The 27,202-nt window shown below is 41.3% G+C and overlaps 1 protein-coding gene across 7 annotated transcripts in view; it reads left to right on the forward strand.

The window, feature by feature from the left end:
- GRIK1 (glutamate ionotropic receptor kainate type subunit 1) overlaps nucleotides 1-27,202 on the forward strand; it is a 319,350-nt gene that overhangs the window by 193,395 nt on the left and 98,753 nt on the right. For all 7 annotated transcript variants that reach the window (XM_060234349.1, XM_060234347.1, XM_060234352.1 and 4 more), the window contains exons 2-6: nucleotides 1,680-1,847; nucleotides 6,352-6,609; nucleotides 14,012-14,193; nucleotides 23,373-23,426; nucleotides 25,834-26,007. In XM_060234349.1, the coding sequence (XP_060090332.1) occupies nucleotides 1,680-1,847; nucleotides 6,352-6,609; nucleotides 14,012-14,193; nucleotides 23,373-23,426; nucleotides 25,834-26,007 (836 nt within the window). The remainder of the gene's footprint in view (nucleotides 1-1,679; nucleotides 1,848-6,351; nucleotides 6,610-14,011; nucleotides 14,194-23,372; nucleotides 23,427-25,833; nucleotides 26,008-27,202) is intronic.

Raw genomic sequence — 27,202 nt, forward strand, 5'->3', positions numbered from 1 at the left:
GTACTGATTCCCATTTTCTGGGGTCCATTTCCAAATCCCAGTATTAACCATTGGGACATAGAGGCTGCGATCACACATACTAAGGCTGGATTCACACTGGAGCTTGTGGTAGCAGCCTCTCAGCTAAAAAAAAGCCATCACAGGTTGAGGCACCCCAAGGTGCTCAGATGGTGTATGCCTGACTGCCAAGACAGGTATGGGCTGCGCACACCCCAGAGGAGCAGTCATACCACTCAAGCACAGGATAGGTGCTTCCCTGGTGCACCCCAGCCATTCAGAAAGCTGGGAAAGGTGCCAGGGAAGCACTTCAGTGGTTTATGGCTGGGAAGTACCTGGTGGCTTTTTAAAGTAGAGCTGAGCCATCAGGAGTCAATGTAGGTGTGCTTCAGACTCGGATTCCAGATGTTTGCTGTGTGACCATGCTTTTGAAATCCGGGAGTCAGTACTGGTGCTAGGGTGCCAGCATAAGGCGGCACCCCTGGCATGGAGCCCCCCACCCACACTCTTCCTTCTGCCCAACCTCACCTCTGGCAAGGGTGAGCTCAGATGGCAGTGGCGCAGCTCCTCACAGCACATGCCGCCACCCAGCTGCTGTAGCTTTGCCTCCCATGCAGCTTCTGTAAGCACAGACACAGCATGGGAGGTGGAGCTATGGCAGCTGGGCAGCAGTGTGTGCTGTGCAGAGCAGGAACTGTGCAGCCCCAGCTGAACTTGTATATTTTCCTCGTGTGAGGGGGGGGGAGGGCTGAAACTGGCACCCTTCCCCTTGGGCCATGCTCCAGGCAGCTACCTAAGGCTGCCTAATGGATGCACCAGCCCTCTCAGGAGTGGGGAGTGACTGTTTTGGGCCAAATTGCCCATCTGAATTATTGATCAAATTATTGGCAATGCCCAATTGCAGGCATAGCATTCAACTACATTCCATACACAATCTCAGCATTTTTTAATATGTTATGTAGGGGAAGAGTCACATGTAACATCCTGAATGGATTTTCTTAGTTCAGTATGTAGAATGCTAAGAAGATGATATACCACAAATGAAAACCAAGCAAGCATTTATTTCAGGATAAATAGATTGCCCATAAAGGCTCAGTCAGAAACTGTGATGATAATTAATTTTGTTGCTGTTACCAATGTGTGATTGCTTGTGTTAACTATTTACTTTGTAAATTACATTTACATACATTTTGCATTTCTATATTTCCCACATTTTGTGAGACTGCTGGGAATAGGACATCCAGCATGATATAGATCCTGACCATATCAAGGTTCTGTTATGGAATTTTGGGTGTATTCTCCAAATGTGAGGAATTCATCTGATCAAGTGAAACATTTGTTATAAATGTTATATGAATTAAGTAAATATAACAACCTATAGTAATTCTGAGCCACTTATTAAGGAAGCTTCTGGTTCAGTTTTTACTTTGGCATGTAATCAGATTTCATCTCCATTTCTACTCACAATTTCCTTGGTTGCTATGACCACAGCATCTTTTTCCACCGACTCGGTGACCCAAAGACTTCCTGAAGCCAAGTGAGCAACTGAATATCAAAGTACCAGACTGGTATATTAAATAAAACTGTGTCTTCTCACATATCTTTCTGTTTTCTCTTCTGCTAATGTAAAAACTTTACATATATAAGTAGTCATGATTTTTTTTATCTCCTTTCTTTTGCAGGAGGGATATTTGAAACTGTGGAAAATGAGCCCATTAATGTTGAAGAATTAGCTTTCAAGTTTGCAGTCACCAATATTAACAGAAACAGAACACTGATGCCTAATACCACATTAACTTACGACATCCAGAGAATTAACCTTTTTGATAGTTTTGAAGCCTCAAGACGAGGTAATTATATTGATATTTTAATAAGGCTTTTTAATTTTGCCAATTGTATGCAGTTTCTTTTTTCTCAACGATCAACTTGGTGCAATACTACTAAATTTAGCAAATGGGGTCATGTCAAACACATGAGAGGCTTTCCCCGCAGTGTCATCTGGGACAAGAAAGCATACTTATTCAACCAGATGTCTTGCTTTTACAGTATAACAAACTCAAGTAATTCCAGTCTTTGAACAAAGTTTGAGTTCAGTGGCATCTTTAAGACCAACAAAGTTAAAACTAAAATAAAGGTATAAACTTTCATGTGCACGCAGACTTCTTCAATGATGGTGTTATCTGGGTTGCAGGAAACTTAGATGCCAACTTTGCTGCTGTACACCCAGACAACACAATCATTCAACAATGCCCTTCAGTTCTCTACATAGGGCAAACAGATCAAACCCTACAGAAAAGGATAAATGGACATAAATCTGACATCAAGAATCACATGACTGAAAAACCTGTAGGAGGACACTTCAACCCTCCATTCAACAAGTGACCTCAAAGTAGCTATTTTATTGCAAAGGAATTTCAAGAACAGACTGGAAAGGGAAATTGCTGAGTTGCAAGTTATTACAACACTCAGAACAATGGAATCCCCAAGACTTAACAGGAATACTGGTTTCTTATCTTACTATGTATGCTAACCTTATTCAGCCCTTACATTTGTATTCTCATCAGTCACCCACAAGGGCCATATGTCATCTCTCTTTTATCTTATTTGTTATTTGGAATAATATATTAGAATAGTAAATTGTAATGTAATATAATGAATAGTAGAATGTAATGCAATTTGGAATGGTAGATTGGAATGTATTTCTGTGGTCTAAGGACATGGGCGGTAACTCTACACATCCAATTGCTCAAGTTCAAAGAAGAAGATGCTGTAAGGTTGCCTCCAGGCTTGAGAGGAGATGGATGGAGCATAATGGAAGGGTCTCAGTTAATTATTCTCAGCATTCCACAATTAAGGATACATCTGCCCATCAATCTCCAATGTTGACATATTTATTTTCTTCACTATGTTTCCCCACAGAATTAAACTGAGAAAAATGGTAATCACATAAACTAAGCCTGTTATTCCTGTTTGGTCCTTGAATCTGTTAAACATCTTCATTATGCTGTATGCTAATTTACTGCCCATCCTCTACCTATATGTATGGATTGGTAATTTCATTTCATTGTATCTGAAAAAGTGTGCACACACACGAAAGCGTATACCTTGAATAAAACTTTTTTGGTCTTAAAGATGCCACTGGACTTGAACTTTGTTCTGATGCTTCAGACCAACATGACTACCAACCAGATCTAAGTCTTTCTTTTGAGTAAGATCTGAAATGGCTGCAGTTGCCTGCAGTATTGAAACATCTGTGGAGCAAAGTTGATGTGATCTTTTTTTGCTAATATTTAGCTGTGTGATATTGATTGAAACAAAATCAAATATTTTCTCTCTTCCCTGCTTGTGTGAGCATCCTCTCCCTAGTATGGGATTTGATATCACAAGGTTTAATTTGCAGGCTTTCATAAATGGCTTCACTTAATAATGTACATCACAGAAATGCTATCAATATTTTAATAAGATAGACTAGTTGTTAGCAGTGCATTTACTTTGCCCACAACATTAAGTGTGTTCCTGCAAAGTATTTTTAATTAAGCCCTTTTGTTCGTAGAGGAGTATTGACTTTTTTGAATAGCAATGCAGTTCACAATTACATGTATAGAAGTCCCAATGCAATCAGTGCAGCCTATAACAACATGGCCTTGGAAGCAGAAACCTTTAAAGGCAAATTTCTTACGCAATAACATTAAATTTAATTGCAAAACAAGCAGAAAGCTAAAATATATATTTGTTGTATTTTTAGAGAAAGAGGATTGTAAGATGCTTATGTGAGTAGCAGCGGTTTGGCAGATTACTTAATAACATTTCATAGCTTGTAAAATCATTGTATGATCAGAAACTCAAGTGTTATTCAAAATTAAAGTTTTAATTATCCCAAATGAGCTTTTTTGATGAAGCAAAACTTCTGAACTGCATGAAAATTATATGGTAGGTTGACATGCATTGCTTTTCCAGAGAAAGATATATGGATAGTTTCTAACACTCAATACAGAACAAGTTCATAAATATCTTTAAGCAAAAACCTTCTGAAGATTAATATATTATGATCACAAAGTTGTATATCACTTTTGTTTTCACCATTGCCCCACTCACTACTCCATATTTACAATGTAATCTCATCACATGGTAGGGTTGCCAAATCCAATTCAAGAAATATCTGGGGACTTTGGGGGCGGAACCAGGAGACTTTTGGGGTGGAGTCATGACCAAGGTTGGAACAAGTGCAACTGAACTCCAAAGGGAGTTCTGGCCATCACATTGAAAAAGACTGCACACCTTTTCAATGCCTTCCCTCCATTAGAAATAATGAAGGATAGGGGCACCTTCTTTGGGGGCTCATAGAATTGTCCCCCCTTGTCCAATCCTTTTGAAACTTGGAGGATGTTTTGAGGAAAAGCATCAAATGCTATGCTGCAAATTTGGTGCCTCTACTTCAAAGAACATCCCCCCCCACAGCCTCAGATACCTGTGGATCAATTCCCTATTATTCCCTATGAGAATTGTTCTCCGTAAGGAATAATAGAGTGACCAGTAGACATTTCCCTCCCCCCTCCACTTTCTAAAATGGGGGGAGGGCCTCCAAACTGGAGAATCCTCTGCCCCTCTCCCTCCCTCTCTCTTTCACACACACACTTACCAGGTCTGGTTCCTCCACAACTTTACTTGCTCTGAAAACAAAAGCAAAACAAATGGAGGGTCTGTGTTCTGATGAAACTGCTGCTGACGCCAAGAAGCGCTTCCTGTCTCCTGCTGAACTTTAAAGGCACACGTTTTAAAAACGGACCTGTTTGCAGGTTTCTAAACCTGCCGGAGCTCTAGAAGTACTTGGTGACAGTGAAGGCAGGGCTTCCCCCTGCCAGCCAGCTGGCTGGGGGCGGGGGGAAGCCTGTAAAATTGGGGAATCCCCCGCTGGAACCTGGGGATTAGGAAGCCTATCACATGGATTTAGTTTCTGCTTATATCATAATGTAAAGCGCCAAGTGAATTGATAGCAATAAGTAATTAGTAAAATATCTAATAATGCATAATCCATATTATAAACACAGAAGGATGGAGAGATCTTACCAGCAAATATATTTCATGGTGCCCGGAGATCTCCTAGAATGAACTGTGGAAATCAGTTCAGCTAGAGAAAATGGCAGCTTTGAAGGTGGCCTCTACCCTGCTAAGTTCTTTCTGCTCCCCAAACCTAGCCCTCCCTAGGCTCCACTCCAAAATCTCCAGGAATTTCCCAACCTGGAGCTGGCAACCTAGTTGGTGACTATTCTGTACTAGATACTAACCAAACCCTGTTAGGCTTGTTATCTCTTAGTTAGGCTCCTATTGTTGACCTGAGGTGGTACTACAAACTATCTGTGATAACCAGTTTTTTTCTACTAACTTTTTTCTCTGCTAACTCACCATGGTAACGTAATCCAACAAGTAATGCAATTTTGAATTCAAATGATTGAATGGGTATATGGATAAAGAAATGATCTCTTGTACAGTAAGTGTTTGTTTAGCTATAGCCTGCAAATCTCTAGTTCCATGTTTGCTTTCACCAGGCATCTCAGTGCACTTTGTAATACACTATGGCCGTTTTCCCACTCACGTTTTACTGGCGCCACGACCATCCTGACGCCAGCGAATCTGCCTGGATTTCGCAACAGAAGCGCCGGCGCTCCCAGAAGCGCCGGCGCTTTCCGTCGCTAAGCCAGCGCAAACGTTTTCCTGCATCTTTGCGATTTCCGTTTGCGCTGGCTTAGCGACGGAAGTAGCCGGCGCTTCTGGGAGCGCCGGAGCTTCTGATGCGAAATCCAGGCAGATTCGCCGGCGTCAGGATGGTCGTGGCGCCAGTAAAACGTGAGTGGGAAAACGGCCTATGCCATTGTGAATGATATCACCCTTTATCATTTATGAGTGTTTGGATTTAAATTAACAAACGATAGCACCTTTGGATAGCAATTTATCAGTTAGCTTGGAAATCCTCACAGGGCCTGCTGCAACTAAGTGTTATATATTTATGGTCACATCAATGGTAATTCATGACACTTTCAATTGGAGGTTACATTGATAGAATAGCTCTGGGCTCACAAACGACTCACCATTTTGGGAGAGTGATTTAAATTCAATTCTGTTTAAGGGTAATGAAGTGAAACCATTGCACTGGATTTTGTGACAAGCTGCTCCCTTCTCATCTGTGTAGCTTAAAAACATTGATGTTCTGGTTGTGTTTGGATGTGGGTCTCATCTTTTCTCAAGTGTATACTTATTTTTTTTTCACAAATTCAGTCATTTGTTTTATTTGTTAGGAAAAGTAAAAACAAAAATGCTTACTGAACATCATGATTCTTTTTATTCCATCTCTCATAGCATGTGATCAGCTTGCTCTTGGGGTAGCTGCACTGTTTGGACCATCTCATAGCTCATCAGTCAGTGCGGTACAATCAATTTGTAATGCACTTGAAGTTCCACATATACAGACCCGATGGAAACATCCTACAGTGGATAACAAAGATTCATTTTATATCAACCTCTACCCAGACTATGCAGCCATCAGCAAGGCAGTTTTGGACCTGGTGCTATATTACAACTGGAAGATAGTAACAGTCGTATATGAAGACAGTACAGGTATGCATCATCAGTCATTTTCAAAATGCTGGCAATGATTAATGGCTCTTACGGGTAGTATTAACAGTTAACATGTATAGTAGCTTTTCTAGTTCAATTATTCTTATAATACTGGATGCATGAAGCTGATTTAATCAGACCAATGGGCCACTGATGTCAGTATTGTCTACAAAGACTGGCAGTATCTCTCTAGGGTTTCAGGCAGAGGTTTTTCGCATTACCTGCTACCTGACCCTTTTAACTGTAGATGGCAGAGGTTGAACCTGAGGCCTCCTGCATGCCAAGCAAATGCTCCACCACTGAGCCATGTGCTCGCCTATTGTGGTAACTTGCGTTAATTCTGTGGTAACTTTCATTCCCTAGTGTTAATGAAAATTCAGTGAAGCAGTTAATACATTACATTATGTTTTCTTCTAATACATGAAAACAATATAAACTAATGGCAAGGTGACTTCCTATGATTCATGAACATACAGGATTTGCAGCAGCAGATCTTTCTGTTCACGCTTTGCTTATCCCAGAATTTTAAATAGCCTACTGTGCTGTAAGAATTAAAAATGGTTCTCTGTATAGCCCCATGCATAATTAGTTTTCATTTGCTGTTTCATTTGAGATTTTTGTATTCCAGTGCGAGAAAAGGAGGAAGTCACTTCTGAGTTCACTACTCTGTAGGCTTCTTAATTTCTGTTCCTTGTACTTCAGATGTTTTTTTAAAAAACTCCATATTCAATGCATAAAAACATATTTTAGGACAGGCATTAAAATATGTATCCATTTCATTATCTAAAGAATGTTTTAAATTCTTAGAAATGTTGCCTACTTGTTAAGAAATGATTTATACAGGACACAAATTCAGAGTTGTGAATGTGAATGCATAATCAGTGAATGCATAATCAGATGTGATGGAGATGGAGGTCCAACAAGTGGGTAAGTTCAGGGTGAATGGTGTTCAGGCTCCTCCCCCTCCCTTTTTTTCAGCAGATGGATAGACTTGATGCTGTGTGAAAAGTGGGTGGCCAGGCCCACAGGTCTCCAGCAAGGCCTGCATCTTGAGGGTAGCAGCATCCCATGTGGTCCTGATAATATTCCCCAGCCCCAGAGCATCCTTCACCACCAGGTGAGGCATGTGCACCAGGCATACGATGTCCTTGAGGTGTGCAGAGTGGTGCATGGTGAGCGAGACTTATCTGCTCATGGCCCTCTGTGATGGGACAGAATTATCAGGGAGCCACATGTTACAGCAGCTAGCAAAAGGATACATCCTCCACAGGAGAGAAGGGTTGGCCATACACAGCTGTAATCTCACTGACAAGGTGAGTGTCTGCTTCCTGGGCCTGCACATAGCCTTTCTGGATGGCACAATCTGTGTCCCTGTGGAATGACCTCTTGGAGGGTGGCGTGCCTTGATGTCCTACCACCCATGGCACCCTGAGTGCTGGGAGCTTTTTTTGGAGGGACCTCCTGCTCCCCCTCTGCTTCTTCCTGCTGAGAGGGAGTGGGCCTCTTCTTCCTCCCGCTGGCTGCCACTCTTTTCCCAATGCCCCAGTGGCAACATACTGGGTGCATCCTTTGCAGGTGCCTGTGGACCACAGATGGTGCTGATGGTAGAGGCACACCATAAAAGGCCTGAATTTTAGTGGAAATCGCACAACATGCAAAGCATATGACTGCTGCTAAAAGAGGTGGGCGTAGTACACCTGGCACAATGCCACCCAGGATTCACTGGGGAGGGTGAGTGTGGAAATGTTTCTAAAGTTTGGGCTGGAAACAATGTCCCAGGACTGGAGAATGTAGGAGGAGGGACAGCTGCTTTCTTGTACTGAACTGGGAGGGAACATGGAGGGGTGTACTGGAGGGAGGAGCAGCAATGTTGTGTGGGACCAGAGGATTCTCCCTCCTGAATCACTGTAAGAGACTTCTCCAAAGAGCGTTATCAGCCGCTGGTCTTTGGGCCGTGCTAACAACTCTTTGTCCTCTGTGGAGAGTCCCAGGAACAGATCAAAGAAAGAAGGCTCCGAGACTCTGGTGATGTCCTGCCCCTAGCTCCAGTGGGCTGGCAGGATGTGTGTGTGTGTATGTAATTCTGATCCCAAACAGCAGAATGAGAACTTTGTTATTGGCAGCCAGTAGTGCCTGTTAAGCTGTGGAGGACTCCTATTGGTGTTTCCAAGACTGGAGAATTCTGCCCCCCACCTTGCCTTGGACTTTTGTAAACAGTTTAATTCAGCAGAGACAGTTTGTCTGGAAATATAATCATTCATGAACGACCATGAATAGCACCAAACTTCGTGAAATGTTAATACCAGGTGCCCTTCCATGAACATTGCTTTCATGGAACTTTTCAGTACAAGAACATTGATGAACTTTAATTTCTGAGCTAGTTTGTGTCCATCCCTAATTAAATGCTCTTACATGAGTATTTGTATTCTGTGTAATTGCTGGTACAAATGCAGTTTAGTCCTAAACTTATTATATAGAAGTACAGTTTAAAAAGGTATTTTCCTAGGAACATTTCTGTGGAGAAATTCTTTCTTTCTTTCTTTCTTTCTTTCTTTCTTTCTTTCTTTCTTTCTTTCTTTCTTTCTTTCTTTCTTTCTTTCTTTCTTTCTTTCTTTCTTTCTTTCTTTCTTTCTTTCTTTCTTTCTTTCTTTCTTTCTTGGTACAAAGACAAAATAACCATAAAGCAATAAAACAGAACGCCAGAAATCTACTAAAACCAATCTGATCAAACATAAATTCAAATATAATCATAAATAAACCAACGTCACTAACACTGTCCAGAAAAAGAACTTCACTACCCATACTAGAACAGATATTCCCCTCATTCAACCCTGGTTTAGGAACCCAGGCAGTATATGCTAAAAAATATTACATGTAGTTTGGCCCATACAGTTGTTCTTCTGGAAGTCTCTTTCAGAGCAGAGGGGCAGCTAGCAAATAAACCCTCTCCCCTAGAGATGGGAGGAACCGGGAGAAGTAGCTGCTGCAAAGAACATTGTTGTCAATGTTGTTTGTATATTTAAGAGGGAGAGATGACAGGCTCACAGAGTATCTTTTCCATCTATCTCCTTTGTGGAGTATTTTTCATGCAAATCTTAACAGACATAATAGTAACGGGGTATATGTTTTCTGTCTGTCCATTATGGATTAGATGTTCCCCTAATCAATTACGTTTTCCTCTCTAAAGTTCCCCAGTGGTGTGCTGCTGACCTGTTATTGTAGAATATTATATGACCAAGTAATAATTTCTAGCTGTTGAGTTCTTATCAGTAAGCGGAAATTGCACCTGAAATTATTGTGCCTGAAGCACCATTTTTCTCTGTTAATGTAACTTTTGTTTGTCATAGTAACTTAAGAAGCACCTTTGGCAACAGCTTACCTCACTGTTTGATAGAGCCAAACTGAGGATTTGATGCCAACTTCCATATATTTGCTCTTCCTACTCATCAAGTACATTATGAAGTCAGAAAGCCTGTGAAGCTGTTTGTGGTATTTAGAAGACCTCTTTCAGCAGCAGTCATATGCTTTGCATGATGCTTCTGCAGTTTCCACTAAAATACTGATAATGGCTCATACATAGTATTGGTTTATGGATGCTTTTAAAAAATGAAAGCAGAGAATCAGTCTACAAAGGAAAGAGGTCACTTCCCAATGCAATATGGGTCCCTGAGGAAAAGCCAACTTCTTGCAGCATAGCAATCAACACTTCACAGAGGAAACAGGGTGATACTTTTTGCTGCTTTATGCTTCTGTTTGCATTATATGCCAGAGGCACTAAGTAGGTTTATAAGAAAGTAAACAAATATGTCCTCTCACAGTGGCTTGGTGATATTCACTTTCATGATTGCCATTTGTTAGAAGTGGATTAAAAACACACACAAGTACCTCTTATTTTAACTGTGTATCTTTCTTTGAATTCTCATTTTACTTTGGTCCCATTCAAGATTACAATAACGGTATGTATGCATTTTTAAATGAGAAAATTAGTTTTATTTATTTATTTATTACTTTACATTTATATCCCGCCCTCTCCACAAGCGGACTCAGGGCGGCTCACAACATCATAAAAACAATCAATTCAATAAAACATATAAAACCATAATTTACTTATCAATTTAAAACTATTAGCGCTGTCTCAGTCCAATCTAGGCGGTATTGACTTCTGCCTATGCTCGCCAGCATTCTGTGGGATGTCCGGAGGCAGCCCATTTTCAATCAACCACAAAAGCCTGTTTAAACAGTTTGGTCTTACAGGCCCTGCGGAACGCCGACAAATCCCGCAGGGCCCTTATAGTTTTGTGCATAACTGGATAGAAAATATATTCAGACTTCAAAGAACTCTTGAACACCTCTCTAAAGCAGAAAGGTTACCTGTGTTTCTTGAACTAAATAGATAATAAGCTGCCTCATGAATTTAATGCTTACAGTCAGTTCCTTCTCTCAAACTGAGATTTAAGTAGATTTATTCTACCTAAAATCAGTGGAATTTAGAATTCTTTCCCACTGTACATTTATATAAGACTAGGGATAGAAAAATACAACAGGCTTTAGAAAGAGGATCTGGGTGAGTGCCCTCCCCACCCTTACTGTCTTCCCACCCATCCAAGTGAAGGCATTCACTCCCCCCCACCTCAAGGGGAGCTGATCTCTGCCATCTGGAGAGCAGTTGTAATTCTGAGTGATCTCCAGCCCTCACCTGGAGATTGGCAACATTGGTTCTCCAGGAGGAAATGGCTGGTTTGGAGGGTGCAATGTATGCCCATTGTACCTGTCTGAGATCCCAACCCTCAAATCCCACCCTTTCCAGGCCTCACCCCTTAAATAGCCAAGAATTTCCTAACCTGGAGTTGGCAACCTTATCTCCTTCCCTTTATCTGCCCCTCTGACTTAAGCTTTTCATTGCCTCCCCTCTCCCTGCCATCTCTATATAGTAAAAGGACACTCTTTCTCCACAGTGGCAGAAGTACAAATAATCTTACATCAGCCGCCCTGAGCCACTCGTGGGAAGGGCGGGATATAAATCCCGGAATGAATGAATGAATGAATGAATAAATAAATAAATAAATAAGTAAGTAAGTAAGTAAGTAAGTAAGTAAGTAAGTCTCGTAACAACATAAGAAAAGCCATTTTGGATCAGGCCAAAAGCCCATCCAGTCCAACACTGTCACAAAGTGAAAAAACCAGGTGCTATCAGGAGGTCCACTAGTGGGGCCAGAAAACTAGAAGCCCACCCACTGTTGCCCACCTCAAGCACCAAGAATACAGAACATCACTGCCCCCAGACAGAGAGTTCCACCTGTGACCTCTGTTCCATATGCTTATCCAATCTCCTTTCCTCCCTTTGATCTGCACAACAACCCTGCGAGGTAGGTGAGTCTGCAAATGTGTAACTGGTTGGATATCACCTTGTCAGCTTCCGGGGCAAGAACCTGGGTCTGGCAGGCCCTGCTCTGAAATCCTAACTCCTCAAACTCCACCACAGAATCTCCAGGGATTCCCCACCAATCTAGAACTGGCATCCCTAGTCAGGACTGGCCCCAATTAGTTCTTTTTCAGAGGTCTTTAGTGATACCTTTCAGAACAACACTATCTCTCTGATAACACTGGCTTTGATCTCTCTCTGTCTCTTGCTTTCCCTCCCTTATCTATCTCTCTGTATCAGGCCTACTGCAACAGCACACCATCCCCCCCCTTCACTGGGTGTTTTCTTCCCAGAGGAAGATAGGGAGGAGTCATCAGCCAATCAAGGGATTCCTCAGCCAATCAAGAGAAAGCCTTCCTTCCTCCTTAGCCAATAGTGGAAAGGCTTTCCCTATGGCTCTTTCCCTTCTCCGTCCCTCAGCCAATCAAGGGAAGGCTTTCTTTCTCTCCTCTTCAAAGCAGTGTGACAGGCAGCTTAGCCAATGGGCGAGTAAGGAGAGGAAGCAACTTCTAGAACCAGCGTTGGTCACTTTTTACTGAGAGAAGCAATATGATTTGCCTAGCAGCAGCCATTGCCTAGCAGTTTCCCCAGAGGGCCAATCCTCGTCTGTCCTGGGATCACCAGTGGGTGGGGGAGAGCAGAGTTAGCCAATTCAACACAAGAGCAGTTGATTGATGGTTTGACGGGTCACAGTCCCATCCAATCCCAATCAATGCGGGAGCTCGGATTTGCCAAGACAAAAGGGGAATTATATATAAAAGATGGGAATGCTTTCGTATGTTGCCTCTATCATGCTCAGGCTTCTTTTGAGCAGGAATGCAGTTCCAGCAGGCTTGGTGTCAGGGGGTGTGGCCTAATATGCAAATAAGTTCCTGCTGGGTTTTTTCTACAAAAAAGCCCTGTGTGAATCAATGGTGTGACCTAATATGCAAATGAGTTCCTGCTGGGTCTCTTCTACAAAAAAAGCCCTGATCATGCTTAAAAGTATTCCTTACTACAGGAAGTTCTATTACTACAGAACTAGCTCTATTTTCAAGAGAAATAGAAGGCTTGAGAAACTGACAGCTGGGATTTATATCTGAATTCTCTCTCATGGAAATGAATGTATAACCAATCCTTCGAACATTCAAACTACATGTGTATGATTTTAGCCATTAGTTTTGTGTACAGTTTCAGAGGGTAGCTGTGTTGGTCTACTGTGGAACAACAAGATTCAAGTCCAGTAGCACCTTAAAGGCCAACTATATTTTTGGGGTATAAGCTTTCGAGAGGTTAAAGCTGCCTTTGTGAAATCTGACAAAGGGAGTTTTGACCTCTCAAAAGCTTAAACCCTGAAGATTTTATTGGTCTCTAAGATGCAGCTGGACTCCCATCTAGCTGTTCTTTAGTGTACAGATTACTGTTTTGGAGGACTATTTCTTTTGGAGTGCAATAATATTGTTGTGAACATCTCTTAATCACATGGGTGGTGAATACGGTGAAAAAGGTAAATAAACCCTGAATTAGATGTCTGCTATCATATTAAATGACATGCATCATAACAATATATTGTTACTGAGTATTCAGTGTAACATTGCAGATGGACTTTTCCCATCATTCTTTATTAAACTTGGAAAATTTTGAAGTGTGTTTATTATAATGTGTACACAATGTGATCTGTCCAATATTGGAGGATGTGTATGCAGAGTGCTGGAGTAAAATTCTACACTGGTAAATTTCTGAATTCATACAGCAGATTGTACTTTTTAATGGTTTTTTATTTTCCAGGTAAATATGCCCATAAAAGAAAAATAACTTTATAAGTTATGTTAGCAAGGGATCTGGTAAATTATATGCTAACATCAACATTTGTGTATGTGGAGGGGAGGGGGGGAAGTAAATTTCAGCTGTATTGTGGAATGGGGAGACTAAATGACACTAAATTACAGTAAAGATTCACTGCATAGAACAGCATTTGAATGATTGGATGTCATTTTCTAGGCCTAATTCGCCTGCAAGAACTCATCAAAGCCCCTTCTAGGTACAACATCAAAATCAAAATCCGCCAGCTGCCTGCTGGGAATAAAGATGCTCGGCCCCTACTCAAGGAGATGAAGAAGGGCAAAGAATTCTATGTGATATTTGATTGCTCACATGAAACAGCAGCAGAAATCCTTAAACAGGTAAGAAAAAAGAAAATGCCCATTTATTTTTATCAAAGTTATCATGCCATCTGGTTTTCAGCTTCTGGGAAGTAATAAAACCGCATTCAGGTGGATTAGATTTTGGCTCATTATCCCAGTGTTGAGCAGTTATTCTCAACACTGTGATTCTCTCCTGGCATCTCTCAGGCAAGAAGAATGTCTTTGAGTATCTCTGAAGAGCTTGCTTAAAGGTTAGAGCAACCATATGGAGGCTGCTTGGAGTCTTCCCCATGGTAGCACTTCATGTAGTGGACATAATGTTTAAAAGTGCATTGGTATATGCATTGTGCCAATTTATACACCAACTGAATGTGTGTGCCTAAAGTGTTGTCAAATTACAGCCAATTTATAGTGACTGCAGGAAGAGATTTCAAGGCAAGTGATTATGCAGAGGTGGTTTGTCAATGCTGTCCTCTGCAAAATCTTTGATGGTCTCTCATTTCACATATTGACTCTTCTTATCTTCTGAGATCTGATGAGATTGGGCTATACTGTATCTTTGATGGGCTGCACTTTTAAGAAGCTGTACAAACTGCTGTACAAACAGCTGAAGGACTGTGAAGGGGTGTCACTCATTTGTTAGGAGGGCTTGATCTGACATCAATGAGACTTTGTGGGGCTGAGCTATGTATGTCTTAAAATGTAATGCCAGATAGCGGAGATATAGATTTTATAGAGGACACAGGCCAACACAATTAAATATATCATTTTTAACTTAAAATACAAACATGTATTCTACTCAGATTAGCAATGGCTCTCCAGTGTAATATCCCCCCTTGGCTCAGAGACAAAGCTGGCTCAAACCATCAACATGTGATTTGCAAGGACACAACTCCAGGAAGCTTCAGCCAACCATAGGAATGCTGGGAAGTTATTGAGCTCTACTCTATTGAAACACATAGACAAAGTTACAAGGAAAACATGGAGTGGATTTTCCATTCAGGTCTGCTGTGCCCATTCCGCATCTTTTTTTTTTTGCCGCTTTGCTTTCTGTTTTAGCCTCTGCAAAGATAAGGAAGAAGAAGCTGCGAACGTTGGCAGCCTCAGAGCTTCAAAGGGTGAGGACAGGAGGGAAAAGGGGTAGAAGAAAGCCCCGTGGACCTGATTGAAGTCCTGGGCGGGCCATTTTGGCCTGCGGGCTGTATGTTTCACAATCCTGGGTTAATTCTTCACAGAAACAGAGGGTCTTGAGTGACAGGCTGCTCCAGGCAATCTGATTGGTTAGTATCAGCTGAGCAAAGAAAAACTTCTGAATTGGATGCTGAGGAGAATTCAGTCTTATTTCAGCCCTAGCTGAGAAAAGTACTGTCAGAATCCCTCTCATGTTTCTGCCATTATTATGGTTTCTGCTGTTGAATGCAATGTGTGCTAGCATAACTGTATAGGAAGCCCTGTCTGTCTTGAAGCATATAGGATTCCCTTTGCTTCTTCTCTTTGTCCCTTCCTCTCCCTTTCACCTCCTCCTCCTCCCTCCTGCTGGTTCTATTGCCTGAGCATTTGGAGACCTCACAAGTCTTGGAAGGGCTGTGGTAACAACATGAATCACATTCTTGTGTGAACTGTGAAAACCTGGAACCTCTTCCTGTGTTGGTTCCCCCCACCCTTATGTGTTATTCGGCCCCATCCTTTGTGATATCTTGTTTCTTTGAAATGTATTCTGTTTTGTTAAAAGTAGTGTTTATTACTCTGACTAGACAATGGGATCATAGGGGGCAGGGGGGTGGGGTTGAGGTACTTTAGCATGCCTTGTTTTACATTGGCCATTCCTGCCAAATGTCCTGAATGCAACTCATGCAGACCTCTCTATTACCGTTTTCGCACACTGCTCACCTCGGAGTCACGTCCCTCTTCACTGCGCAGCGTCTGCTCGGATTTCTCACCATCTGCGCCAGAGGAGCAGGAAGAGCCGCGGCTTCTGTGTCACAAACGGAAACTGGGTTTTAGCAATTTCCGTTTGCGACGCAGAAGCCGCGACTCTTCCTGCTCCTCCGGCACAGATGGTGGGAAATCTGAGCAGATGTGCAGTGAAGAGGGATGTGACTCCGAGGTGAGCAGTGTGCAAAAACGATATATGTTAGATGAAACTTTACTCATTATTTGATACAAGTGATCTAATCCCTTTGGGGCATTTGGCCCCAAACTTCTTGGGTTGTTTCAGTATCCCTGATTTAGTACGACTGTACTCTAATAAGCCAGTTAAGTTGATTATAGGATTGGACTGTGGATCATATTATATGCCATCTTTGTTTTCTGTAATAACTTTAGCAAGTACACAATAGAATAAATTAATTGCAATAAATGTTGTACAGTACAATCTCAAACCTAGATATGTCACTGCTTTTTCTTCTCAGGTTATCCTTCCTTTTTCACCTGAGTAGGTTCCCTTGTATATTCCAACATTAAGATGGCTGTATTTATTTCCTCTGACATATTGTATCCGAAGGACAAATTCTATGTCTTATCTAAACAATACAGAAAAACAGAAAGTGTGAGGAATGTAATTCTAACAATAGCTGCTTATTATTTGCTTTTGGGCAGTATTCAGGAAGACGGCTACATTTTCAATATAATTATAGCCTGGAAATGTCATATGACTATTATGAGATATTGGTTTTTTGCCAAAGAAAAAGAGAGTGGTTTTGCATGAATTCTGTCTGCAAAGGAGATGTGATTACAAGTTCTTAAGTAAAGCTCTATTTAGTACTATCTTGATGGAGTTTGTAATCTCTGCAAAATAGAGAAGAATTGACTGTTGGTATCTAAACTAACATATATCACCAAACTATTTAATCAACAGATCTTGTACATCCAAGTCATTCTGTGTTATTCTTGCTTTTTTTGAACTAAAACGTCCTGTGGAAATGCTTCATTAGTGAAGAAAACAGCATCCTAAGCCTGTGTCTTTTGATCTGAGTTTCACACTTAGTAGGAGTCAGACACTAAATTCTCCAATTAATTGCCCATCCTCAAAATGTTATTCTTTATGCTGCTGACAGCTGTTGTGGATTTGGAGGAAAGCCTGCTGGAGGGGGCAAAAGGTTGCTGAGGTGCTCTTTCTGGACCTCAGAGACCTGTGATTTTGGACATTGTAAACCTGACTGCTTCCCTAAGGTTCCACCTTGTTAGCATTGCATATGGTACATATGTAGTGACATTTGGCTGAATAGCCAGAGCTTCCAGTTCTGGATTGCTGGTGAGGATTTCAATGAAACACTGCAACAGAAATCAGGGGAACTACGTGATCAGCTGCAGTGGGAAGGTCATAAGAATGAAACATGGCACAAATGAAATTAGCATGGATGGACCATGAGCAGAATACAATGATTGCTGTAAAACTTAGATACATAAATATGTTATATTAGAGGACGAGGAATACTTTCTCCAGGGGTTTCACCAAACAAGAAGAAAACTAGAAGAAAACATTTTTCTGCATTAAGCAAGGATTGGACTAAATGACCTATAAGGCCCTTTCCAATTCTATAATTCTAAAAGAATAATAAATATGATTGCTGAGTTACGAGTCATAACACTCAGGACAACAGAACCCGCAGAGCTATCCATGCTAACATTCAGTTCTCACATGTATTTGTAAACTCTTTTGTTATGTTGTATACTAATTTTCTGCTATTAGTAATTGGCTTCATCCATTTTTAGCTATATATATTGCCTAGTCACCTATGTATCTTGACTCTAGCCTTCCTGGCAACACACAGATGTTGCCAAAAAACTAGAAACAAAATATAAGCAGGACTACTGGCTAAGTTACAGTGGTCAATGGTTTACTTTGGCAAGGGGAAAGAACTGGAAAGCTGATACAGAATATTATGGTAGCCAATATTTGGCACTCTCAGTTGCTTTTGCCACTGGGACTAATGCAAAAGATCAGGATCAGACAGTTGACCTACCAAAATGAAGACCTAGTTCCCTCCCCCTCCCCATAAGCCTTCTCCCCCATTACAAGTTGGCAGCTGAAATTTCTTCCGTAGCTTACAAAATATGAATCATATGAAGCCTTCTAAAGCTATGTCAGCTCCTTCTTTTAGCCTCTTTAGCATTAAATTCCCCCAGGGCCTTTGCTGTTTAAAGAACAATTTTGTTTTGCTGCTCTGTCAGATTTATTGCCATCCATTTACAGTAAAAGCTTGGGCACAGGAGACCACCCCAGGATAGCAATCTGCATTTCAAGTGAACAGACAGCATGGTAATATGACGGCTGCTGTTATCTGCTATTCTAGGCCTTGAAATTTACTCAGTTTCACAATTGGAACATTATTACTTTGACGAAGCTTACTGATTTCCCTGCAGAGGCAAGGAAATTGTAAATTGTTACCAAGTTCTAAGCTGGTATGCTTTATCAAACATAATTAAGGATTACCATTATGTAGATACATTTTATGCTAAGTTTCATTCAAACACACAATGTTACAGTATATGATCAGTTCACTAAAAATCTTGGCTCATTAGTGCATATGCCCTGTGAGCCAATATATTTTAGTAAGTAGAGTTTTAGACTCAGCATGAGGAGACCTGATTCAGGCTCCACTTGAGCCATGAAATTTCACTGGGCGTTTTCGCACTGACCTTTTACTGGCGCGACCACCCTCCTCACGCCGGCGGATCTGCAGGGATTTCGCACCAGAAGCGCCGGCGCAGCCAAAAGAGCCGGCTACTTCCGTCGCGAAACCCGCTCAAACGTTTTCCTGCTTCTTGGCGGTTTCCGTTTGAGTGGGTTTCGCGACGGAAGTTGCCGGCTCTTTTGGCTGCGCCGGCGCTTCTGGTGCGAAATCCCTGCAGATCCGCCGGCATGAGGAGGGTGGTCGCGCCAGTAAAAGGTCAGTGCGAAATCAGCCACTGTGTTACCTTTGACCTTGCACTCTTTCTTAGAGTTTATGCAGGGCTGCAAGTAGGGTTGCCAACCTTCAGTAGTGGCTGGATATCTCCTGGAATTACAACTGAACTCCAGGCAACAAAGATCAATTCGCTTGGAGGAAATGACCAGTTTGAAAGGTGGACTCTATGGCATTATACCCCATAGAACTCCCTCCCCTCCCTGAACGCAGCCCTCCTCAAGCTGCACCTCCAAGATCAGGTATTTTTTCCAACCTGGTGCTGGCAACGCTAGCTGCAAGCTTCCCACTAGTATTAAAGAGATATTAGTCAGCAATTCAAGTATGTAGATCCTGATGGTTATTCCCCTGTTCCTTACAGATTTGTCCAGTTAGCCCCATTCTGCAGAAGCCATCCACACATAACGGTGTTGGTATGGAAATAAATGTGCATAGAAGGAAAGCAAGTACAAACATGCTAGTCTTGCCATCTGCCAGCTTGTGAGTACCTAGCCTAGAAAATATATACAGATAGGTGCTAATTAGGAATGACAAAAAGCAGTGTTCCTGATAACAAACTAGGAGCCTATATGCCTACCGTTCCTATTTGAATAGGCTCTGCACCCACAAATCATAGATTGTATGTCAACAGAGGGTGCAGCCAGTACACTTATGCCTTCTTCCAGGCCTTATTTTGAGCAGGAACACACAGGAATGAAGTTCTAGCTGGCTTTGTATCAGAGAGTGTGGCCTAATATGCAAATATGTTCCTGCTGGGCTTTTTCTACAAAAAAATAAATTAGCTTATCTCTTATCTGAAACTTGGTGGGATAATGCTCACAAATGGAATATTAGGATTCTGGGCTACAACTTATTTAAAAGGGACAGATAAATGAGAAAGGGCGGAGGCATAGCAGTATATGTGAAGGAGGTATATTTGTGATGAAATATGTGAACCTGAGCATGGCAGCTCAGTTGAGAGTCTCTCAGTAAAAATAAAAGGAGTAACAAATAACACTGATATTGTGGTGGGGGGTCTGCTACAGACCACCAAGCCAGGCAGAGGACTTGGATGAGATACTCCTACAACAGATTGCGAAGTTCTCCAAGAGAAGGGACACAGTGATCATGGAAGATTTCAATTACCTGGACATCTGTTGGAAGTCCAACTCTGCTAAAAATGAAAGGTCAAATAGATTCCTGACTTGACTTGCTGAAAACTTCCTTTTCCAGAAAGTGAAGAAGGCAACAAGGGGATCTGCTGTCTTGGGCTTCATTCTCACCAACAAGGAAGAATTGATAAGAAGTGGAAATAGTGGGCACCCTGGGCAGCAGTGACCATGTGATTTTGGAATTTACAGTCTTAGGGAAGGGAAAAGCTATATGTAGTCAGACTTACTTTTTCATCAATGAAGTCAATGTTGTTTACCATATTTTATCCTGGTATGCAATTTCCTTCTGAATAGTTGTGAAGTTCTATCATAAATAATACTGTGCTTCTTTACAAAGAAGTTGTTGATTATATACCATGTCATTTTATATTGCACACAAATGGTCTGATCCTACGTTTTGCTACTTTTGGAAGCAAATGTCTATAAAGCCATTTGATTTCTTCATTGTATAACAAAGTTTGAGTTCAGTGGCATATTTAAGATAACAAAGTTTTATTTAAATTATAACCTTTTGTGTGCATTCACACTTCTTCAGATCCAATAAAATGAAAATTACCAGTCCATACATACAGGTTGAGGGTGAGCAGTATATTACCTTGCAACATAATTGATTGAAGAAGCGGAAATAGTTGGCATCCTGGGTAGCAGTGACAATGTGATTTTGGAATTTACAGTCTTAGGGAAGGGGAAATCTATACATAGTCAGACCTATAGGTTGGACTTCAAAAAGGCAAACTTTGACAAACTTAGAACTATGCTGGGTAAAATCCCATGGTCAGAAATACTTAGGAAGAAGGGGGTTCAAGAGGGGTGGGAATTTTTTAAAAGCAAAATACTGAAAGTGCAATCACAGACAATTCCTATGAGAAGAAAAAATGGAAGAAGTCTAAAGAAGCTGAGGTGGCTCCATAAGCAGCTCTCTAAAAACTTGAGAAATAAAAAAGACTCCTTTAGGAATTATAACCAAGGATGAATATGAACAAATCACCAGTGCTTGTAGAGAAAAGGTTAAGAAAACTAAAGTTCATTATAAGCTTAGGCTAGCCAAAGATGCTAAAAACAATTTTTAAAAGGGTTCTTTTCTTATGTTCAGAGTAAGAAAAAAAGTCAAGGACATGGTAGGCCCATTGTGAGGGCAGGAAGGTGAAATTGTAACAGGTAATGAAGAGAGAATGGAACTGCTCAATTCCTACTTTTCCTCAGTCTTCTTTTCTGAAGGAAACAGTGCTCAACATGGCAAAAACAAAAGATATAATTGGGGTATGGAGTTGCAACCTAGGATCAGCATAGGGGTCGTACATAAGCACCTAGTTTCTTTAAATGAAACTAAGTCCTCAGGGCCAGATGAACTGCATCCAAGGGCTCTAAAGGAGTTTGTTAATGTAATTTCTGAGCCTCTGGCTATTATTTTTGAAAATTCTTGGAGAACGGGAGAGGTGCCGGAAGAATGGAAGTGGGCAAATGTTGTCACCATCTTCAAGAAGGGGAAAACGGAGGATCCGTGTAACTACCGACCCGTCCCTGGAAAAGTTTTAGAACAAATCAGCAGTAAGTCCGGGAACATTTAGAAAGGATGGCTGTGATTACTAAGAGCTAGCATGGGTAACAGGATACAAACCACATTTTACCAACTTGTCAGCAAGGGTAGTATGTGTTCTCTCTCTTGTAATGTGCTACTGAATAAACTATCCCACCTTCGTTGCCACTGTAATGTACTGAGAACCGGGACGGTTTGAAGGCAACATAGTTTATTCAGTAGCACATTACACACATTACAAGAGAGAGAACACGCGGGCCGGGCCCCGCTTATATACAGCACCCGGAACAACCCCCCTCCTCCTACCAGGCCAATCCTGGTCGGTCAAACTTCCTGCCACAGATCTTGATGGGCGGGGCGAATGGCGAGCTCCATCCGGGGACCCAGGGGGTCGCCTTTAGTAGCGATCGCCATGCGGCTGGGTAACTTATGTTCAATACATAACAGTAAGGCTTTTGATAAGGTTCCACATACTACCCTTGTTGACAAGTTGGTAAAATGTGGTTTGTATCCAGTTACCCTTAGGTGGATCTGTAACTGATTGACAGATCACACCAAAAGAGTGCTTGTGAATGGTTCCTTATCCTCTTAGAGAGGAGTGACAAGTGGAGTGCCTCAAGGATCTGTCCTGGGGCCTGTTTTGTACAACATCTTTATAAATGATTTGGATGAAGGAATAGAGGGAATGCTTATTAAATTTGCCGATTATACTAAATTGGGAGGGGTTGCAAATACAGTAGAAGACAGAAACAGGATACAGGATGACCTTGACAGGTTGGAAAACTGGGCTAAAACCAATAAAATGAATTTTAACAAGGATAAATGTAAAGTTCTGCATTTAGGTAGGAAAATTCCAATGCATGGTTATAGGATGGGGGAGATCAGTCTTTGCAGTAGTATGTGCAAAAAAAATCTAAGTTTCTTAGTGGATAATATGCTGAACATGAGTCAACAGTGTGATGTGGTGGCTAAAAAGGCAAATGCAGTTTTGGGCTGTATCAACAGAAGTATAGTGTCCAGATCACGTGAAGCGATGGTATCGCTTTTCTCTGGTAAGACCTCACCTGGAGTATTGTGTTCAGTTTCGGACACCACATTTTAAGAAGGATATAGAGAAGCTGGAATGGGTCCAGAAGAGGGCAACAAAGATGGTGAGGGGTCTGGAGACCAAATCCTATGAAGAAAGGTTGAAGGAGCTGGGCATGTTTAGCCTGGAGATGAGGCAGCTGAGAGGTGATATGATCACCATCTTCAAGTACTTGAAGGGCTGTCATATAGAGGATGGTGTGGAATTGTTTTCTGTGGCCCCAGACGGTAGGACCAGAGCCAATGGGTTGAAATTAAATCAAAAGAGTTTCCGGCTCAACATTAGGAAGAATGTCCTGACCATTAGAATGGTTCCTCAGTGGAGCAGGCTTCTTCAGGAGGTGGTGGGCTCTCCTTCCTTGGAGGTTTTTAAACAGAGGCTAGATGGCCATTTGACAGCAATGAAGATCCTGTGAATTTAGGGGGCGGTATTTGTGAGTTTCCTGCATTGTGCAGGGGATTGGACTAGATGACCCTGGAGGTCCCTTCCAACTCTATGATTCTATGATTCTTCCACCCTCTTTTCTTTTTCTACAGATTCTCTCCATGGGAATGATGACTGAGTACTATCATTACTTTTTTACTACCCTGGTAAGACATTCTGATAAATTTGCATTCGTTACAGCAGAAACTGCTGAAGATTTTTTGTGTTCTGTGCACCACCATTATTGATGAAAAGTACTCCTTAACCACTATTACTGCAGGAGACATTGTCTTGTAATGCAGTGGTTCCCAACTTTTTTGGCGCTAGGGACCGGTTTTGTGGAAGACAATTTTTCCTGGGACCAGGGCAGGGGGATGGTTTGGGGATGATACAATTGTGTACTTTATTAGTTTAGCATGGAGGTTAAGTGTGTAGACTCTTATCTGGGAGACCTGGTTTGATTTCCCACTCTTCCACTTGCAGCTGCTGTAATGGTCTTGGGTTAGCCATAGCTCTCTCAGAGTTGTCCTTGAAAGAGCAGCTTCTGGGGAGAACTCTCTCAGCCCCATCTACCTCACAGGGTGTCTGTTGTGGGGGAGGAAGGGAAAGGAGATTGTGAACTGGTCTGAGACTCTGAAATTTGGAGTGGAGGGTACTCCACTTATTATTATTTTTATTATTACTATGTTGTAATATATAATGAAATAATTATACAACTCGTGGCCCAGTTGCTAACAGGCCACGGATTGGGAGTTGGGGACCCCTGTTGTAATGGAACTGGCCTGGTATATCTGTCAGAAGCACCAAGCTTTTTTCCATCTCACTCATCTTTGAATACTTTACAAAGCACAAAAAGCATGTCTAATATCATCAATCCATCCATCTAACTATATCTGTTAAGAAAATGTTTGAAGAATGGGGAAGAAAGCTGTTTAAACTTATCCAAAGTTTTTGAGTGCTTAGCTTTAGTATCTTAGTTAAGAACAGGAAAAATACTATGTAACCTTCTCAGTTTGGTGTAGTAGTTAAGTGCACTGACCTAATCTGGGAGAACTGGGTTTGATTCCTCACTCCTCCACATGTAGCAGCTGGTTGATCTTGGGTCAAACTACAGTTCTTGAAGAGCAGTTCTCTGAGAGCTCTTCCAGCCCCACCTACCTCACAGGATGTCTGTTGTGGGGAGAGGAAAAGGAGATTGTAAATCATTCTGTGTAAAGGGCAGGGCATAAATCCAATCCCTCTTCCTCTTCTTCCCAGTAAGGGAATGATTCATGATACTCTAGCCTGCAAAAATTTGGTTATTTAGTACTGTTTTTAGCTCTAGTGTAGAAAGACTCCAAGAGTGTGCTTAAATTTCTGCATGACATTTTCATTGTCCCCAGGAGAATTATACAGCTAGTGGTACTTCAAAATGAAAATAAGGTCCAATCCTTCAGAACAAATATCTATCAGCCATGTATTAAGGTACATTTTATATGGCTGTTGAATGCAAAAGTTTGACAAGCAAAGCTTGCAAAATTATATTTACTGCTCAATTCTCAAAGGACACTATTGGTGCAATTTTATTTTATATAAACTGATTTACAGAGGTGAAGGGCTTGAGAACTGTTGAGAGCATGTGACTTGAAAACCGAAAGTAATTTTTCATTCTTTATAAAAATAATCACAGGAAAAATTTATGTATATTTTAATAAAAACTGCTTTGAAGCTGATGAATTAAACACAGTTTAACTGAGGTAACCTTTCTTACTTTGTGAAAGCTTAGCAAGGCTGGCTTGACAATGTTTTGTTTGATATCTTGTATTTTAAACAAGCAACTGCACAATTGTGAATGCTGTGGATTTTTTTTAAAAAAAATAAGTAACAGTGATACCCAGACTTAATGGAGATGGTTCCTTCATTAGATTAGTAATGCTAGCAAAAACTTTTCCCTTGAGACTAATCATCCAAATCTTGACAACTGACTCTCATATTCTCAGTTTATGACATGTGGTTTTGAAATGTGTCACAAAAAGATATCACTTAAAGGAAGCCATTATATTCTGTTTTGCAAACTTCATATATCGAATATGCAGCAAACTAGCTCTTCACCAGTTTGACACATATATCAGAATAAGTGACAGCAAGTTACCGAAGTTGGCATGGCAAGAGAAATATGGAACTCATAAGTAGTAAAACTGTATTGCTTATTACATTGCAGGGAGTTTTGTTTCCTGAGGATGGGAAATATTCTTAACATTGGCCAACCAATTCTTCATACATTACCAGGCTGCAGTGGAACTTGCTTGTAAACTAATGTTGCAAGTATCTAATGTTCATGTTCCAACAGATCAGATATGATATCTCCAATAAATCCTGCTCAGCACACACTCAGATTTTACAATTAAAATCTAATGTAGTTTCTAATGGGACCTGACATCTGAAATGAGACTCCAGATCCCACTAGAAAGAATTCTGTAACTTTGAAATCCATTAGCAATTAGGGCTATTGCCAGGACTGATTCACCGTAAGGTAGTTTTAAAATCATTAATATAATTTCTCTCTTTCTTAAAAACAAAAACTTGATGACACAGGATTTATTTGCACTTGACCTGGAACCCTACAGATATAGTGGAGTCAACATGACTGGTTTCCGTCTACTCAACATTGACAATCCCCAAGTGGCATCAGTTATTGAGAAGTGGTCCATGGAACGGCTGCAGGCACCACCCAAACCAGAGACTGGTCTCCTAGATGGCATGATGACAGTAAGTAAAAATGCACATTACTGACTTAAACCAAAAAGGAATTTATTCATTTGTATTCATTTCAGGAAAGCAAATTGTGGGTTTTAGTACTGAAGAAAAATGATAGAAATGTTGGCTGCAGATCTATATTTGACAATATCCATAATTCCCAGTAAGATGCTGCTTCAGGATATGATAAGCCAAACACATGCTGCATACAGCTCCATGTGTTTCAGCAAGATATGCATTAAAAGAGAGTTAAAAGACTGTTATCTCAGACACATGTGGCTGATGTGCCATCTTTTAAGGCTATTTGTGAGTTTCCTGCATTGTGCATGGGGTTGGACTAGATGACCTTGGAGGTACCTTCCAACTCTAATATTCTATGAATCTATAATGAAGATTATCAGACTGATGAATAATAAGATTAGTTTATATGGTTACCATTTGTTTGGGTTCAATGGGGGGAACATAGCAAAGGAAATAAATATATCTAAATTGGTGATTGATATATCCTTAATTGTGGGGCCCCCATCTTGACAAGCTGCTCACAGGCCAGATTAGAGTCCTTCATGGGCTGCTTCTGGCCTGTGGGCCACATGTTCGACACCCCTAAAGTTATCTCCCCTATTCCCAGACCAGAGACATATTGGATACAGAAAGTGAACTCAAGGCTCTGTGCCTGTCTTTGGGTTCTACCTTGGATCGCTTCAATACACTCAGCCTGGAGGAAGTTGACAGAATTCTCTCTACTGTACGCCCTACAACTTGCGATTTGGACCCATGTCCCTCCTGGCTAATTAAAGCTTGCCAGAGGGAGCTTAGGTGTCCTATAAGGGACATCGTAAATAGATCCCTCTTGGAGGGTCTTTTTCCAATGCCTCTTAAAGAGGCAGTGGTCCGCTCCCTCCTAAAAAAGATTACATCAGACCCGACCGAATTGGCACATTATCGGCCGGTCTCAAATTTACCCTTTTTGGGTAAAATCATTGAGAGGGTAGTGGCACTACAACTGCAGAGTTTCCTGGATGACACTTCCGTCTTCGATCCATACCAATCCAGCTTCAGCCCAGGCCATGGGATGGAGACAGTACTTGTTGCCCTCATGGATGATCTCCAGTGGCACCTGGATCAAGGCGGTTCGGCAGTACTCTTGTTAGACCTATCGGCTGCGTTCGATACGGTCGACCACCAGTTACTGACCTGCCGCCTTGCT

The sequence above is a fragment of the Heteronotia binoei genome, chromosome 3, assembly GCF_032191835.1.
Source record: "Heteronotia binoei isolate CCM8104 ecotype False Entrance Well chromosome 3, APGP_CSIRO_Hbin_v1, whole genome shotgun sequence".
Taxonomy (NCBI): Eukaryota; Metazoa; Chordata; class Lepidosauria; order Squamata; family Gekkonidae; genus Heteronotia; species Heteronotia binoei.